The sequence below is a fragment of the Nycticebus coucang genome, chromosome 13, assembly GCF_027406575.1.
Source record: "Nycticebus coucang isolate mNycCou1 chromosome 13, mNycCou1.pri, whole genome shotgun sequence".
NCBI lineage: Eukaryota > Metazoa > Chordata > Mammalia > Primates > Lorisidae > Nycticebus > Nycticebus coucang.
The window spans coordinates 59582544-59601296 of record NC_069792.1 but is presented as its reverse complement, the minus strand read 5'-3'; the positions used below and the strand labels follow the sequence as shown (position 1 = coordinate 59601296).

Here is an 18753-nt window from a genome sequence, read left to right as displayed (position 1 = left end):
ATAAGGCAATGAATTTTTTCCCCCAAATGGGGGCATCTTTTCTCCTAATTTAAAATTTTTATATTTAAAGAATCCACACAATATAAAAATGTACAAATTAGAAAGCCAAAGGTGTATATTCAATAAGCTTATACTACAATCAAGTAATTCCCCTACTCCTTCAGCAAATAACATAAACCATAGTGATTGATGTTGTCATATAATGACCATAACTGAACACACAAAAAACCAGAGACCTTCCAAAGATTTATTCAGTAGATACAATATTTTTAAAAAGTAGTGTAAAGAAACGTGCCCATTGTGATCCCTACTATCTGTTGATTCTAGTGGCAGGGGGATTATTCCTTATCTAAAAACAAAAAAGGTTTTGCTTTGAAGATGAATCAGATGAAATTATTACTTGCAGAGGCTGTCGACCAAGATTCCTAGCTAGAAAGGACAATGCTTTCCTCATTGCTGTTTCTAGACCCTAGGCAGCATTTCTTCCAAGTCTGCAACGACGTAAGCGACAACAGCCCAAACAGCCGCAGCCACATTCATCTGCTTTGGATCCAGTGCAGTCATGGTGTCTCCATGGGAGTGATGGAAGAAGAAATATTTATTCAAGTCATCAAGTAGGCTGGCTCCTGTGGAGAAAAGAGGAAGAATTCTTAGTGGAATATTTTGACAGGCACTGTTAACTACTTCTGCCCCTTTGCTTTCACAGGCTTCTATTATACAGAATGCAAGAATAAAATAATTACTTCCCTAGGCTCTGTTGAAACAAGAAATGGCCATGTGACACCATCCTGACGACCAGGATATGAGTGACAAGCTTTCTAGGAAAGCTTTCACTTTGCTGACAGAGTCAGGGCTATGCCTCTAAGCCTGGGTTTGAGGTAGAGGAGAAGGTTGGAGCTGCTCGGGGCAAAAAACTCCTACACTGACAATGGCAGAAGGGAAAGACAGATGGAGCCTGGATTTAGAAAACATTGCTAACTCACTGAACAAGATCTGCAGAGCCTATTTCTGGACTTTCTGCTATGTGAAGAAAAACATACTTTTGTTTGTATAAGTAATGGATACAAATGTTCTCATATTTATAAAAATGATAGTATCCTTTTTGTGTTGACATGACTGCAAACTATGTACCTTCCTGGGTACAAGAGAGTCAATGCTCCCTTGTCCAAGTTTCTCTTCTGGAGTCATTCATTTACTCCTGTAATCATTAGTCCCCAAATCCCCAGTAACTTCAAGAGCACCAACAGAAGTCTCGGTCCCACTTAAAGCTTTCTTCTTACTCAGGAGTGAAGCTTTCCCCCAGTTTCAGCCCTGGATCACAGGTGGTCTCCTGTTTTGCATCATTATATCTTGCTATCAATATTCTCTAGCCTCTAAATGTAAAGGTGAATTGTTGGGCTACAGCACATGTGTGTTTAATTTTACCACGTAATTCTTAAAAGTTTGCTTTTTCAGTTTACACTCACACTACCACTACGTGAATCATTCTCTGGTGTCACGTACTCTCCAGCGCTTGGTCCTGTCAAACTAAGTTTTGCTAATTCAGTGAGTGTAAAATGTTTTCTCATCATCATTTTTAAAGTATTAGGGAGACTGAGAATACTTTTATATATGTACTTTTTGGTCATTTATGCTTTCTCTTCTGTGAAATTCCTGTTCATACTTTTTGCCCATTATGTAATTGATTTTTAAAAATTGATTTGTAGGAGTTCTTGACATATTTTATATATAAATCTTCTGTTGGTCGTACGTTTGTATATATCATTTCCCAGTTTGTGTCTTATCTTTTTACCCTGTTTAGTGTGTGTTTTGTTGAATAAATGTTCTTACTAGTTGAATTTATGAAACTTTTCCTTTAAGATTTGTACTTTTTATGACTTAAGAAATCCTTCCCTACCCTGAGATCATAAAGATCTTCTCTGATGTTCTAGCCTAAATTTTTTTTTTTTAAATTTTCTTTTCACTTTTAAGTTCTCTATCCATCTGGAATAGAGACTCAGTTTTGTGAAGGTGTGAGGTAGGATTTTAGTTTTATTTTTCAGTTGTCCAGAAGCATTTATTGACTAGGGCATTCTCTTTCCCCACTGATCTGCCCTATCAATTTTGCCAGATATAGTTTCCTTTTATGTGAAGGTTTGTTTTGGGTCTTTCTAATTCTTTTCTGTGGTCTGTTTGTCTATCCCTATGGCAAACTAACACTATCTTCTTGCTATTACTTTCTAATCCTTGATATCTGGCAGGGAAAATTCCTTTACCCTTTCTTCCTTCTCTTTTGGGAAATAGCTTGACTATTCTGAATCTTCTGCTCTTTCAGATAAATTTTAGAATCATTTAAAAATTCTTCAAAAATGTTTTTTGGATTTTAATAGGAATTGTGTTTATTTACACATCAAACTGAAGTGAATCTAAGATATTTTTATTAGGATATTGAGTTCTTATCCACAAAAATGTGTGTTGTTGCACTTGTATGTTTCTATTTAAGTCTTCTATAATGATTTTAAAGTTTTGTAATATAGTTTTTCACACTTTAAGTTAGTGTTTTTTCTTTGATGACTTATACTTTTTGTAGCTACTATAAATTTACATTTAAAAAATTTTGCATTTTCTGTGTTTTAATATCAAGGATATATCTGACTGACATAGTGGTATTCCTTCTCTTTTTACGTTCTGAAATAGATTGTGTTAAGATTAGAATTATTTGTTTCTTGGTTATTTTGTAGAACTTTTTACAAAGTCATCAAAGTCTGATGCTTTCTTTATAGTAACAATTTAACCAATGAGTCCATTTCTTTTATGGTTATTGGGTTATTCAGGTTTTATATTTATTCATGGACTAATTATGGAAGTTACATTTCTCTAGAAATTTATGAATTTTGCCTAACTATTCAAAATAATTGGCATAAGGTTGTCAGTAATATCCTGTTTTTAATCTTTATTGATGCCTATAGCATCTTTACTTCTCTCTCTTTTTCTTCATTGATCTTGCTGGCAGTTTGTCAGTTTTGTTAATCTTTTGAAGGAAAAAAATGATGATTTGGGGCTTTGGGGGGGATACTTTCTATTATATAGTAGTGATTCTTTCACTGATTTCTGCCTTTATATTTATTATTTTCCTCCTTCTTTGCTTTTTTTTTTTTTTCCTAACTTCTTGGGTGAATGCCCAGTTTGTTACTCTGTAGACTTGCTTCATTTCTAGCATAAGCAGGAAGGATATAATCTTGCTCCCTAATACTGCTTTAACTGTATCCCACCAGTTCTGATTGGTAGTTTCATGATTGTTTAGGTCTAAATATTTACAAATTTCAAGTTTGACTTTTTCCTTTGACTTGAGTTAGAATGTGTTTTTTAATTTTGAAAGATAGGGGTTTCCTTGGTTTATTTTATATGATTACTGATTTCTAAATCAACTGTTAGAAAATGTGGTCTTAGGATATATATTCTTTGTGTTGAGATTTGCTCTATGGCCTATTACATGATCCATTTTAAAAAATGTCCCATGTGTACTTGAAAAGAACGCACTTTCACTGTTCTGTGTATGCCCATTAGATCAAGCGTGTTAATTGTGTTCTTCAAACCTTTTAACTCTTTACTGATTTATTGTCTTTTTGATCTATCAGTTTTGAGAGAGATGTGTGAAAATGTCCTCCTGTGAGTTTGGATATTTTTTGTTCTTATAGTTCCAGCATTTTAAAAATATACCTCAAAGTTATGCTATTAGGAGCATATAAATTTAGAATTATGTCTTCCTGGAAAATTGGAAATTCATCTGTAGTAATGCTTTTTGTCCTGAATTTCAATTTTTCTTAATATATAACATAGCCACAACCACCTCCTTTTGTAGACTATTACACTAATATATATTTTACCCTCATTTTATCTGCAGTATTCCTCTGTTTCTATGTTTTTAGGGGTTCTCTCATGAATAGAGTTGAATTTTTAAGATTTAGTCTAATAATCTTTGATTTTACTGGAAAGTATATTCCATTTATGCAGATTGTCATTATTATTAAATTCATTTATACCATCTTAGGTTTTGCTTTCTATTTATCCATTGTGTTTTCTAGGTTTGTTTTTTCCCTTTCTTTCTTGCCTTTTTTGGGATTGATTTTGTTCTCCTTCTCTTGTTCCTTTTTTTCTCCCAACTCTACTCATTTAGAATTTATATACTTTATTTCAACTGTCAGTAAAGACTGTGGGAATTATAGGTCACATGCTTATCTTAGTAAGTTTAAAGTTGATAAATACCTCATATAAGGACATACCTAAGTTTTGCACCTGTCCTAGATACACTCACTCCTCATTAATACCCCTGCTCTAGGCAAACAGGGACAAGCAGACAGATGCCATGCTCCCAAGTTTTCACACCTCTTTTTTGTTTGTTTGTTTGTTTTCCCACCTCTATAGATTCTCATCCTTATTTCTTACCTCTGAGGAATTCCCTTATTTTGGCTCCTGCTAAGTCATGTATTATAAAAGGACAATTATTATTTTATCCAATGATTATTTCTGGGAAAGAGTGGGCTATTTCTATGTGTTTCTGGGAACAGCATTGCTAGAGTTTTATCCCAAAGCCCCACTTCCAGTCCTGTGGATTGAACATTTATTGTTCTTGAGTCCTTCAATGCCTTAGGATGCTGTCTGGGTTTTCTCCAAGCCCAATTCAAATTTTAAAAATTTTGCACCAAAGTTTTCTCCTATCTATTCCTCCAAAACTCTTGCTCTGGATTGGAGTAGTTAGGATGTCAACAGACAGATAGGGATGCAGGCACTCCAGGTAAATAGACTATGTAACCATTCCAGTTTGCTTGATGTGGGGTAACATGGGCTAATTATTGGCAAAGTTGGCAACCAATTGTGGAAAGCCTTAAATGTAAGGCTGAAAGTAAACAGAATGTCGCTCATCAATGGGAAGCCGTGGTTGAGCAGTGGATAGGAAGGTGGAGTGGCTGGAGCTGTACCTTAGGGAGATGCTCCAGAAAAATATGGTGAAGGAGTTGTGTGGACAACCATGGAGATGTAGAGACAGTCTGGGGGAGAAGCGACTGGACCCATGGTTGGATGATGGCATCTCTTTTTCTGGAATCTTCTGGAGGGCATGTAGATAAAGATAATCACACTTCCCAGTGGAAAGGTAGGAAGTCCCTTTTAAAACCAGAAGAGTCTTCGTACCATGAGTTCCCAGGACGCCCAAGACAGACAAATCTATGCATTTACTCTGGTAGTAGCTGGAAGCATTTTAACAGAAACTTTGACATTTTAGAATTAGTTGAAGCTAGTGGAAAGTACATGTTCTCTGGACTTCAGAGAGCATCAGGCAGATGTCAAATTTATGCACAACTTAAGGAGAGATTCAAGAAGTTCAAAGAATGGAAGTCACTAAGGTAGACTGAGGATGAATTAGAATTATGGATGTCAGGAAACAAGAAGGCACATTTAATTCCAGCAGACAGAGCAGAGCATGACTTAGTCAGGGCTGTTTTCCTCCTATTTAGAACTTTGTAAAGTCACTGCATGGTGGCTGAGAAAAAAAGGCTCCAAATTCCATATTAAAAAAATAGAGGCAAGAAATATTTCTGCATGCCCTCTTCAGGCCTCCAAAATTCTCTCTCTGTCTCAGACTTGAAAGATTTTGGCTGCTTTCCTTTAGAACTAGTGACTTAAGGAAGGCATTTCCTTAGATATTATCTAAGTTCCCATGAACATTCTGCAAAACTAAAACAACTCCAGAAAATCCTCCATCACCAGTGAGAATGCTGATAACCACTGGAGACCCAGGGTGGGCCTGCCTGTTGGCTGCCTTGCAGCTTTGTCTGTGCCGTTCCAAGGAGACATTTTATCGGTGACAGCTACTGATCTAAAAGACCAGCACTGAGGGAGATCCTACATTTCAATTTCCGAGAGCACCTGACATCGCAGGGTGGGGGGAGTGTTATCTATCCCCAGGGATAAATTGCATGGTATCTTGACAGGTATATGAGCTCTGAAGGGGAAATCATCAAATGCTTTTTAGAAATAGATAGCTGGTAGCAGAAGCCTACTCTGAAGGTAATATTCTGCCTTAGAAACAAGCTACAGCATTATTAGGGCAGTTCACTGTTGGGAAATTATTTCCAAGGAAGGTTTGGAATTCAAGGATATAAAGATGTACCCTTCAGCATGTCATCCAAGGAGAAGCTGGGCCTTGGCAGGGAGACCTAGCTGAAAAAATATGGGATTTAGAGGCGAGTAGGGCTGGATTCAAATTAAAACTGTTTAGTTTAAAACTGGGTGACTTTGAAAGAATCATGTAAGGACATTCACCCTTGGTGTCCTCAGTTATGAAATAGTATTAATGATACTCTGCTTCCAAATTGCTTGGGAGGATTAGTAGGTACTCAACTAGCTCTTTATTACAGCTGCCATATATGCGCAAGCATGACCCAATGTATATCAACAACATTGGGATCAATTAATTATAACTTGGAGGATTTAAGATTCTAATTTAATAAATTGAAGTTCTGACTGTTCTTAAAGAAGGAGCAGTTAAACTAGGAGGTCTATTCTAAGTTCAATGCCTTGATCCTGGTTTGGATTATATCGCCTCTTCCTCATTCCCTTCTTGCTTCTTCTTCTCTATGAATCTTTTTGTAAACACTCATCTCACAGAAAATATTTCCCAGCTAAGTGACTGGGTGAAGGCCATCCAATTAATATTGTAAGAAATACCCAAGCTGCCTCATACTGTTCACAGCAGATTTCAATCTTCACAGGGAGATCTCAGTAATGACTGGGGTCTGTGCAGGTTATTGGAATAAGACTGAATATCTGCTAATTCCTGAGGAGAGGGGTGGGCTCCAGCACAAAGATTCTCACAGCCCCTCTTATTGTAGGTTGACTCATCATATGTAATCAGTGGGGCTTCATATACACAAATTGCTTAATTTGTGTTATGACAGGTTTTTGAAAGACATTTGAAATCTTTGGAAGTTTAAATTCAAGTCTGTTATTTTAAGCACACACTGGCTGCTACAATGGTGCATGAAGAACGCACTCACAGGCAAGCAGCTGTGAAAAATTTCTCCTTTACAAACACATCTTGAACAATCTGGCCTGGAGTATGCAATTTAATTGCAATGGAATGTATTACAGACATTCCCCTGATCATAATAATTATGGGGTTAGAGAAGAATGTTATGATCTTAACGTATTTCCTAAAAGAAAACTTAGTCCCCCTAGAATCCTTAAAATGCTAAAAATACATTCAAAATTTAATTATTATTTTTCAGCAATATTATCAAATAAAAAAACATTGTTACCAAAACGATTAGAAAATCAATTCATGCAATATGCACACATTTAATCTCCCTTTTCAAGGAAGCAGTTTAATCCCGACTATATTAAATCTTATTGAAAATTAGAGTCAGAAGCAGTTAATTAATAGCTTCCTGACCCATAGCTCCCCAGAAGAGAAATCCAATCATAAGAGGGGGGCAAAAGGAAAGAAAAACAAAGGATAGGACAAGAAAGAAAATATAAAAAAATTCTCAATTAAAACTCCATGAAATTATAATTTCTAAACTTTCAACCCACCCAGGAATCTCTAAACTTGTGTTAAAAAGTTTCAGGTGTGCCACTGAGCACCTGTACCTTCTATCTCTCTGGGAAACTTAGTTTGGCCACTGAGGCATTTTGATCACATAGCTTAGGTCAACACCAACACGCTTGGCGGACTCTGGTGGGCAGGGCACCTAACTGTGTGATAAGGAATCATCTTTTCATAAAGTTGAAAAAATATATGGCAGCAAAGACTAAGACTAATCAGTATTACATGAATATGGCACTACAGACTCTCCATACAGGGGAATAAAAAGAATAGCAGTTATTATTTGTTGAGTGCTTCCCGGATACCTGGGGCTTTTTGGAGTTCATTTCCATTAATGGACCCCATGAGGGAGGGATCTTCATGTGTCATTAACAGATAGATGTAAAGCAAATTTAAGTAACTTGTCTAAAGTCATAGAATAGTTAAGTGGCAGAGGCAGGATCTGAACCTAAGGTCCCTGAACTAAAATTCATGCTGTGTACCTTTTCCCCCTGCCCTGTCCCAGGAAATCTACTTTTTCCCCAGGGGAGCCTATAAACATGACTCCCTTCATCTGCTGCTTTGGTTACCCGCTTTGCAACCTCATGACCAGGGGATGGAAATTCAGTCTGGAGACACCCTGGACCATGAAGCAGAGTAAGACTGAAACAACTTCATACAGTGGGCCCAGCAGTCTAGGACGATTAGAAGATGCATAACTGAGCCTTAACTGACAATGGCAGGGCTGCCAGTCTTCTTGGGATTTCCTGCCCCTTCTGTCTAAAGCCCACCACTCTGGTCACTCATATTTCCCGTACCCTACTTTTTCTTTTGTCTTTTTTTAGCCTTCTCTACTACCCAAAACTATCAGGGGTGCCCCAGAGTATTTAAACTCATTTTAAGAACTGTTATTCTCTGTACTACTTTTGGAAGTACGGCAGCAATGTGTCTGGTAGTCACCATGTGACATGCAGGACAGTCAAAGAAAATGGCAGAAGACCACTTTGAAGTGGTGTTTGAAATTTGAGAACATTATGGAAGTACAATGACACCAGAGATGTGAGTGAGCAGCAGAGACTCCAACACGCCTAACAAATTAATGCGTTTGTGGTAAGCTTGAGATGCGTGTGCTGACGGGCACAAGGGGTGGCCCAGGAGACCTCACACAGCAACCAGCCCTGCTGCTTCTGCTGTGGTGATGGAACAGATTACATGCTCACCAGACGCGTCTACCAAACAGCATGCTCGTGAGATAGAACTTGGCAGAATAAGCATTTAACACATCCTTAAAACAGCAAAAATACAGTTTTTTCCTTTCTTAAAATGTAAATACATTTTTCTGGCACCCTCTGTATATTATTCTTATAATGGTTTTAATATCGCCTGTTTCTTCCACTAGAATATAAGCTCCTTAAGAGCAGGGACTTTGTCTTTTTTACCCCAATCCTCAATTCTTGGTAAATAGTGGACGTTTAACAGAATCTTACATTGGCTGGATGCAGTGGCCCACGCCTGTAATCCTAGCACTCTGGGAGGCTGAGGTGGGTGGATTGCCTGAGCTCAGGAGTTTGAGACCAGCCTGAGCAAGTGCCAGACCCAGTCTCTAAAAAATAGGCGGGAGTTGTGGTGGGTGCCTATAGACCCAGCTACTTGGGAGGCCGAGACAAGAGAATTGCTTGAGCCCAAGAGTTTGAGGTTGCTGTGAGCTATGATGCCATGGCACTCTACCAAGGTTGACAAAGTGAGAGTCTGTCTCAAACAAACAAACAAACAAACAAACAAACAAACAAACAAAAATAGGTATCTTGCATCACTAAATGGATAAATGGATGAATTCTGAAATGTCAAATGGGAAAAAAGCAGAGATAAATATTGACTTCATCCCCCTTAATCTACAACAATTTGTGTTGAGTAAATCTCACTTTCTGGGGATTCTAATCTTGGCTTTTGCCTTGGGGAATGACAAGTTAGTGCTTCTTACCAAAATCATCTACACATATATTTACATATATAAGCTGAGATCAAACACTCTGTTATATACTACTCAGTATGTTTCTACACTTTTCACTGCTAGTATGAAAATTACTCGTAACTTCAAAATAGGCAGAGAGGTAGGCAGCCCATTCTTTCAATGTCATTCACAGCCAAGTCTACCCAAAGATTATTTAGGAGAATGTACTCATTTTCACTCACTGCTTACTGATGATTATAGGTCTCAGATTAAGTAAAGTTACATGTTAACTTTATAGACGTCTAGAAGTGACAAAAATAATGGGCAAATAATCACAAAGGTTATAGTTTATTGGCCTCCAAGATTAATATCAGTTTTTACCTAACCCAACAATTTTATTCTACATTTCTTTATTAAATTGCATAGATTTAGTGTCTCAGATACTCTGAATTAGTGTTAATATCTTATTGATTTCCTTGTTAATTAAGGAATTGCATACAATCTTTGGCTTGTGTTCATTTTCTATTTGTATGAGAGTCATGATTTTACCTTCTAGGAAATTTTATCACTACCAACCTACAGAGTTTTAAAGAAGAATCATGTTTTTTTTTCTTTATTGTTGGGGATTCATTGAGGGTACAATAAGCCAGGTTACACTGATTGCAATTGTTAGGCAAAGTCCCTCTTGCAATCATGTCTTGCCCCCATAAAGTGTGACACACACCAAGGCCCCACCCCCCTCCCTCCGTCCCTCTTTCTGCTTCCCCCCCATAACCTTAATTGTCATTAATTGTCCTCATATCAAAATTGAGTACATAGGATTCATGCTTCTCCATTCTTGTGATGCTTTACTAAGAATAATGTCTTCCACTTCCATCCAGGTTAATACGAAGGATGTAAAGTCTCCATTTTTTTTAATGGCTGAATAGTATTCCATGGTATACATATACCACAGCTTGTTAATCCATTCCTGGGTTGGTGGGCATTTAGGCTGTCTCCACATTTTGGCGATTGTAAATTGAGCTGCATTAAACAGTCGAGTACAAGTGTCCTTATGATAAAAGGATTTTTTTCCTTCTGGGTAGATGCCCAGTAATGGGATTGCAGGATCAAATGGGAGGTCTAGCTTCAGTGCTTTGAGGTTTCTCCATACTTCCTTCCAGAAAGGTTGTACTAGTTTGCAGTCCCACCTGCAGTGTAAAAGTGTTCCCTTCTCTCCACATCCATGCCAGCATCTGCAGTTTTGAGATTTTGTGATGTGGGCCATTCTCACTGGGGTTAGATGATATCTCAGGGTTGTTTTGATTTGCATTTCTCTAACATATAGAGATGATGAACATTTTTTCATGTGTTTGTTAGCCATTCGTCTGTCATCTTTAGAGAAAGTTCTCTTCATGTCTCTTGCCCATTGATATATGGGATTGTTGGCTTTTTTCATGTGGATTAATTTGAGTTCTCTATAGATCCTAGTTATCAAGCTTTTGTCTGATTGAAAATATGCAAATATCCTTTCCCATTGTGTAGGTTGTCTCTTTGCTTTGGTTGTTGTCTCCTTAGCTGTACAGAAGCTTTTCAGTTTAATGAAGAATCATGTTTGTATATTTCTTTGTGGAAGTTAAGTGACTTGCAAAGTCACTATCCATAATTGTATCAATGATTACCCTAATGAGAGTACTGAACAACTAGTGATCAACAGAAAGGCTGGCCTTCAGCCGGAACGTCTGCCTTCTACTTGTATGTAGTGGATGGTCTCTAGCTATGGTTAAGTATAACTATGTTTGGTGGGGCGGGTGGCTCATGCTATAATCATTCCAGCACTTGGGAGGCTGAGGTGCGGGTGGATTGCCTGAGCTCAGAAGTTCGAGACCAGCCTGAGTCAGAGCGAGACCCCCATCTCTAAAAAAAAAACAAACAAAAAAACCCAGCTGGACATTGTGGTGGGTACCTGTAGACCCAGCTACTCGGGAGGCTGAGGCAAGAGAATTTGTTTGAGCCCAAGAGTTTGAGGTTGCTGTGAGCTGTGAAGCCACAGCATTTTACCGAGGGCGACCAAGTGAGGCTGTATCAGAAAAAAAAAGTATAATTATGTTTTACATGGACAGATTTTTAATTTTTGACTACAGATACAAGGAGGCTACAAAGCCACCATGCAGTGCAATCAGGATTTAGCAGATATGAGATTTGAACTTAACCTTCTTCCCCATCTCTTCATGTTCACCACCCCATTTTGTTGGAAAGCAGAAACAAAGGAATTAGACAAGTTGGAATTACATGGACATGCAATTTTTGGCCAAATTCCCATCCTGAACATGGATAATTCAGCAAGGCTGGTTGGCAGGAGGATTGCAGGAATGCTCAGAAGACACCAGGGAGCTGGAGTCCCGATTTTGTCAGCCACTGTTAAATGCTCGTGGTGTTAATGGCCAAGTGGTCAGCAGTAAAATGAGAGAGATCACCTGGGAGAATTTATGAGCCTCTGACCAGTGATTTTTACTTCCTCATGGCCAAGCTGATGAGTTTATAAATTCCAAGTTTTGTTATTTAGGCTATGTCTATAGGGAAAAAGAGATCCTGGCTTTTATAATAGAAAGCCTTGACCGATAAATTCTTTATAATTTTTCAGAAGGTAAATTAAAAAAATTGTAGGCAAGGAGATGGATAAATTTTACCTATTCAAGGACTCTGATAAAAATACACTAATAGTCCTGAGACAAAGGGAAGCACGGCCACCGCTAGGCCGTCCTCTGGGCCTGGCTGCCCGAGGGACTTTAAAATATGTTGGTGATTGCCCTCAGCTGATTTGCCTAGGAGTGGAAAGCCTGGAGAAAAGACCACCCTTTTGCGTTCGTGGCTGTCCCAACAAAAAATCCTGATGGGACCATGAACCTCACCAACTAGGAGTGCGCCATTCCAGAAAAGAAGGGGGCTCTGTGGGAAGGAGGTTTGTGCGAGCTGCTGTGCTCCTCAGAGATGATCACCCGTCCTCACCCCCCAAATGTCAACTTGAAACCACCGTTATTTCACCCGAATATGTACCCTTCCAGCATGGTGTGCCTGGTGGAGGATGAGAACTGGAGGCCAGCCATCAGGATTAAACACATCTTGTTAGGAATACAGGAACTTCTCAATGAACCAAGCATCCAAGACCCAGCTCAAGCAGAGGCCTACACGATTTACTGCCAAAACAGAGTGGGGTAGGAGAAAAGGGTTGGAGCACAAGCTAAGAAGTTCCCACCCTCATAAGCAGTGGCCTGTGGCATCGCAAAAAGGAAGGGATTACTTTGGCAAGAACTTATGTAGGACAGTTTTGGAAATCTAAAGTGGCTCTGTACAATTGCCAGTCACCTGGGCAGGGCTGGGTGGGTGCCATCTTCCATTGCTGCTACGGGGATGCAGTTCTTGATTCGCTGAATTGCCCGGTTTTTCATACAAGGTCTCTTCCTTCAGTCTTTTGTATTTTTGATTGTTATGTAAAACTTGCTTTTAATATTGATGTAAAATGAGAACCTTTTATACTTGAATACGTTCCTGGCGCTAGCTCCCTCTCTGGTGCAGGCAGGCTTCACACCCTAGGGCTGCACTTGGCCTCCCCCTGGCTGCGTGGAAACAAGATCACACTAGTGGCTGCCTTCCTTGTCTTCAGAATCTCAGCCTTATTGCTTTTGGGCCTTAGATCCAAAGCCAACCAGAGTCTGATTTCTGATTCTGCATCACTTCCTCTGTGTTTATATGGTGTTTTGTCTGTGTTGCTGTTTAGAGTAAATAAACTGTTCATATAAAAATATATACTAATAATTCAGAAGGCTGACTTGTCATGGGAATTGAAGGGAATGTTTTGCAATGAATAGGAAATTAACTGGATTTGACACACCAGGACAGAAGCAACAGGTATTTCTCTGTGAGGATGTTCATTTGAGGCTGATATCTTCATTTAGAATCAGTCTTGGGAATCTACAAAATTCTTCCAGTTATAAAATACTGTTGATCTCCATTATCTTCTCAAGAAGTAGGGCAGGCTAAAATTGCTCCTTTAAAGGATTCTAGTACAAATTTATAGTGATAAGCTTTACTGGGTTAGAATGAGAATAAAATTATTTTGGAGAGGGTGCACCCAATATTTTTAGGGGGTGATGCCAAAGTGAGCCACTTAGCCCTCCACAAAATGTCTCTGGGGACATTGTCAGAAGTAGAATAGGCTAGATGGACCAAAAGTCTGAATTGAAATGGATTTTTTTTTCATTTCTGGATTCCACAGTGTCAAGGTCACATAAGAGATAAACATATAAGAAAGTTTTACAACGAAAAACAAATTCTATCTGAAAATATGCATTAAAATAGGATAAAAGCTTAATTTCTAATGATTAATAAGTATGATGTTCAGAAAAGTGAGGATGGTGTCATGCGAATGCTTTAAAGACAGATCAGGCCAATGAAGAAAATTGATCTGGGTGTGAGAACCTCCAGAGTCTTTCCAGTTTCCATCTTTGTTTACATGTCAGAACATGGATTTATCCAGAGTAAGTGTATCTATGCTTTTGTATATAGCAGTTGGCACAGAAAGATGACAAACTCTTGGCTAATGCTACATAGTATTAGTAAGGTTTGCCCCAAATCAGGTTCCGAGGAAACAACTGCCAAGGACAGAAACATGGTGAATAAGCCTTGCTACAAACCAATGCTTCAATAATCCTTAAAGATGGAACAATGTTAGGTGTTGACAGCCTTGAAAAATTAGGTGGATATTAGCTCAGTATTCTAATATGTTTTTATTTTATTTATGCAAATAGGCTTTTCTTTCTTGGTCATTTAGTAGTTTCCCATTTGGCAACTGAAGACCCCTTTGATTGATAAAGGGATGTGCTTTTTTTTTTTTTTTTTTTGGTCAAACCTTCTAAAATATAATCTACTAAAAATTATTACTAAGTGAGAGAATAAATGAGCTAAACATGATAAGCTTCGCAAATCCCCCAAACAAAGGAGAACAAATGTGTAAGAATCTTGGAAAATGAATATGCTTTTAATGTAAATACATTTCACTTAAAGTAAAATGTTGGTTCAAAGAAGATTCCTTACATGCCAATGCCCATGGAAAGATCCTGGCTCACAGCAGTTGATTTATAGAAAACCTATGAGGCTGAGAGGCAAATTTAGCATTTCAATGTAGCTAAATTCCCAATGCTTTTTATGGTTGACCCTCATTAATGTAATTTTTTAGGATAATCCTTGTAGTGAAAAAACAGTGATTATTCTTAGTAGCCACCCAAAACATAATTACAGTACATTTGATTAAATGCTTCTATGGTGAAATAAACTGCAATTTACACATTTCTGTGTGTTTTTTGGAAAAAATAAGGGTTGATGATGACAAAGGAAGCTAATGATACTTTGTCGGGTAACATGTCATTAGCTGTTGCATCATTTATATTCAAACTCCCGGATTACTGGGCAAGGTAAACGATGCTTGAGATTTGCTGCTACAGATCCTGAAACAGTTTCCAGTGAAGAGTTTATAAATAACACCAGGAGCCCTGCTGTTTCACTCCCTGAGTAATTTGTCTTGAAAGCCTTTAGAATTCTGGACAACAGGTGGAAGGAAAGTGTGCTGTCCTTCACTGACTAATTAAACTGGTAAGAAGGTCTCAGGATGGAGGATATAGAACATGGGGCATGAATGATTTCTTATTTAATATCATCAGTGGAGAAATAATCTTCTAGCTGCTGTGAATAGGTTAAAGGACTACTCAAATGATCACTGTTACATTAACAATTCTTAACTTTTCATTCATTGCTGCATACAGGGAGGGTGGACACCAGCAAGTCTTTCCAACATTACTTGTACAGGAGGCTTCTGGAAAGGGCATCACATTCATCCAACTTACATCTTTTGCTTTCCTGCTAAGTGCCAGGTACCTTGTTAGGACCTGAGGAAATAGGAGTGGGCATAATTTACCAGGTGCCTGCTTTTATGGAACTTTCAAAATAAAAGAGCACATCTAAAAACTACTTGAGATTCCACAGAGGAAGCTTAAAAAGAAACAGAAAGCCCTACTTTCCCTAAGTTCCTGATTTTCATGCAGTGGAGACTGTTTATGGGTATGTTACTAAATGGCCCAGACTGCTTCACGATGAGCATGGTACGCAGAGTGAGAAACAGCATTCCTGCTTTTAGTCTCCGGTGTAAATGATGTACGGTTTAATGATGAAACAAGGAACAGAATCACACCAATGATCACAGCCAGGATACTAAGCACTTTCGATGAGCCATGGCCTGTGCTAAGTACCTCCAGGCATTATCTTATCAAAGCATCACAATGACTTTATAGTGATTATTACCCTCATTTTACAGATGAGTAAACTTCAGCTTAAAGGTAATAATGACAATTATAAGCAAAGGGGTCTGGTGAGAGGATCAGCAGACTGTTTACCTAGTGCTGAATCGTGTCCCCTCATGTTAAGGACCAAGGCCACAGGAAGTGAGAGAGCCCATGCCTACACCTCCAGCCTTCTTTTCTTTCCAGGAAACTTCTCACATGAACCTGTGCTCTTTAAACTCCCTTCTATTAGATTTCATGCCTGACTTGAACATTTTATCCTTCCCTACCTTCAATCCCACATGTTTGGAAACCGACATCCAACCCGCTATGCTGGTAAATGGAGGAGGGACTCCCATTGTCTGTGGTTAGTAGATTGTCAGAGCAGCCACTGTTTCTCCTAATTTTTAGGATCATTTCTCTCTGCAGGGAAATACTTCATACACTTAGAAACTTCCTTTTCACACAAATCAGGGCTGGGAGAGAACTTCTTAGTCTAGCCAAGATTTAATGTTTGAATCACTTTCTAACATCCCTGATATATGGCTGTTCAGCCTTTTCTTTAACACCTCTGGTGACAGGAAACTTGGTTCTTTCCACAGTAGCCCATCCCAGCTGCTCTCCAGGAACACATTCCTTCAGCGTGACCAGGCTCATAAAAGGATCTGAGAGAAAAGTTTTAAGAAAAGGACTGTGATAGCTGTGTCAAGTCTCCACCCCTGACGAGGCCCAAAGAGGGGAGCTAGGACTTACACTCCAAGACCAAAACATGAGATCAAATCTTCTGTAAGACTTCAAGGACAGAAAGGTCAATTCCAATTGTGATGCCCAAGAAAACCACGATCATTTCTTATTTTTTTGACTGATTACAGGAATTTATAGTACTGCAAAACCTTGGGAAAGAGTAAGTGCTAATGTGATTGCTCTTATTATTAACAACAAAATAATTAGCTTCTTTTATACAAAATTTGCATACAATAAAAAAATCCATTTTAAATGTACCTTCAACAAATTTTGACAAGTGAACACACTTGTGTCACTGCCATGGCAATGAAGATGAAGCACAATTCCATTATTTCTAAATGTTCACCCATGGCCCTTTTCAGTCCATTCCTTTCCATGCCGGCCTCAGGCCACCACTGGTTTGCTTCTGGTGAGTATTGATTAGATTTGCCTTTTCCAGCCATTCACCTGAATAGAATGTGACTGTGATCTTTTGATTGGTTTCTTTTGCTCAGGGTAATCATTTGGAATTCATCCATATTGTCGAACAATTTATTTTTTCTTGGGGTGGGGGCATTTTAGTGAGTGTGTAGCAATGTCTTATCTTGGTGTGAACTAAAAATATTAAATCCAAAGTCCCTCCCCCTCCCCTACTGAATAGAACCCCTCTTGGCCAAGGGAACCTTAAAAGTGAGTTCCTAAGGCCGAGGCATGGTGGCTCACGCCTATAATCCCAGCACTTGGGAGGCCAGGGTGGGTGAATTGCCTGAGCTCACAGGTTTGAGACCAGCCTAAGCCAGAGTGAGATCTCATCTCTAAAAAAAGTAGCTGGGCACTGTGGCAGGCACCTGTAGTCCCAGCTACTTGGGGGGCTGAGGCAAGATAATTGCTTAAGTCCAGGAGTTTGAGGTGCTGTGAGCTATGACACCACAGCACTCTACCCAGGGTGACATAGTAAGACTCTGTCTCAAAAAAAAAAAAAAAAAAGAAAAGGGGGTTCCTGGCTGTGACAGGAGGGAGATCACACATATCTTTTTTCTTTTTTGCAGTTTTTGGCTGGGGCTGGGTTTGAACTCACCATCTCCAGCATTTGGGCCCAGCACCCTACTCCTTTGAGCCACAGGTGCTGCCCCACACATACCTTTTTTACCCTCTCCCTTTGATGTTTAGACACAACAAATGACCTACATAAAACACAGATCATAAAACTGACAAAACAGAATCTTTGTGGCAATAAAATACCAAATTTATAAATAAGATCTAAGGCCATGCAAGGCAAACATTAAGTCATGCCTTACAATCCATAAACTCTAGTTAAATAGGTCTTTTTATGCTGGTTGGGTTATCACATGACGGATAACAGATCCCCTTAACTTAAATTTTTGGTCAAAGCTTAACTCTTTCAACCAACTGCCAATTAAAGACACTCTAAATTTACATTTGACTGGTAAATTCCTACTTCAAGATATCTCACTTTTCAGGCGGAACCAATGTATACCTTCCATATATAGTTATGATTGTACCTGCAATTCTTATGTCCCCGAAATGTCTAAAACCAAATTGTAACTTGAGTGCCTTGGGACCACTTCTCAGGTCATGGTCACTCATACTGGCACAGAATAAACCTCTTTATTTTACGGAGTTTTGTTTTTTCCGTTAACATTAATTTTAATTTGTAAAATTCCAGTGATAACTAAAGCACCTTTTCATGTACTTCTTGGGTATTCGTGTATTTTTTTTCTTTCCAGTTTTTATGGTTTTATTTAAACACAAATAGAATGTGCACATGAGCTGTCTATTTATTTTCTTTGCTGCGCAGCCTGACATTAGGTTGGTGACTCTACTGGCCAGCTGGGCTGCTCTTTCCACAATGGCTTTGTTGTTCTTGGAGGAAATGTCATGAGTGATCTCTGCACAGTAAAATTTGTTGCACATCAGCAGCACTTTCAGCTCCTTGACATTGTGGACGAGTAACTTCTGGAAACCACTGGGGAGCATATGCTTTATTTTTTGTTGCTCCCAGAACCAATGTTGGGCATCAAGATCTGGCCCCTCAATCTTCTTCAAAGCCTATTGTCAGTACCTCTGTGTTTCTGCCAGTTACACTTAATTTTGACCTATTGATGTGACTGGTGCTGGATGAACTTCTTCTTGGCTCTCTTTTTGACCATCTTCGGCTTCACAGGGAGTCTGAGTGTGGCCGTAAT

General features: G+C 38.8%; 1 protein-coding gene and 1 pseudogene across 1 annotated transcript in view; one reads left to right on the top strand and one right to left on the bottom strand.

The window, feature by feature from the left end:
• Positions 1 to 235: 235 nt before the first annotated feature.
• CPQ (carboxypeptidase Q) overlaps positions 236 to 18753 on the bottom strand; it is a 509108-nt gene continuing 490590 nt past the window's right edge. Inside the window, exon 8 of the mRNA XM_053559321.1 lies at positions 236 to 626. Within this exon, the coding sequence (XP_053415296.1) occupies positions 463 to 626 (164 nt within the window). The 3' untranslated portion in view covers positions 236 to 462. The remainder of the gene's footprint in view (positions 627 to 18753) is intronic.
• On the top strand, positions 12272 to 12793 carry LOC128563830 (SUMO-conjugating enzyme UBC9-like; annotated as a pseudogene).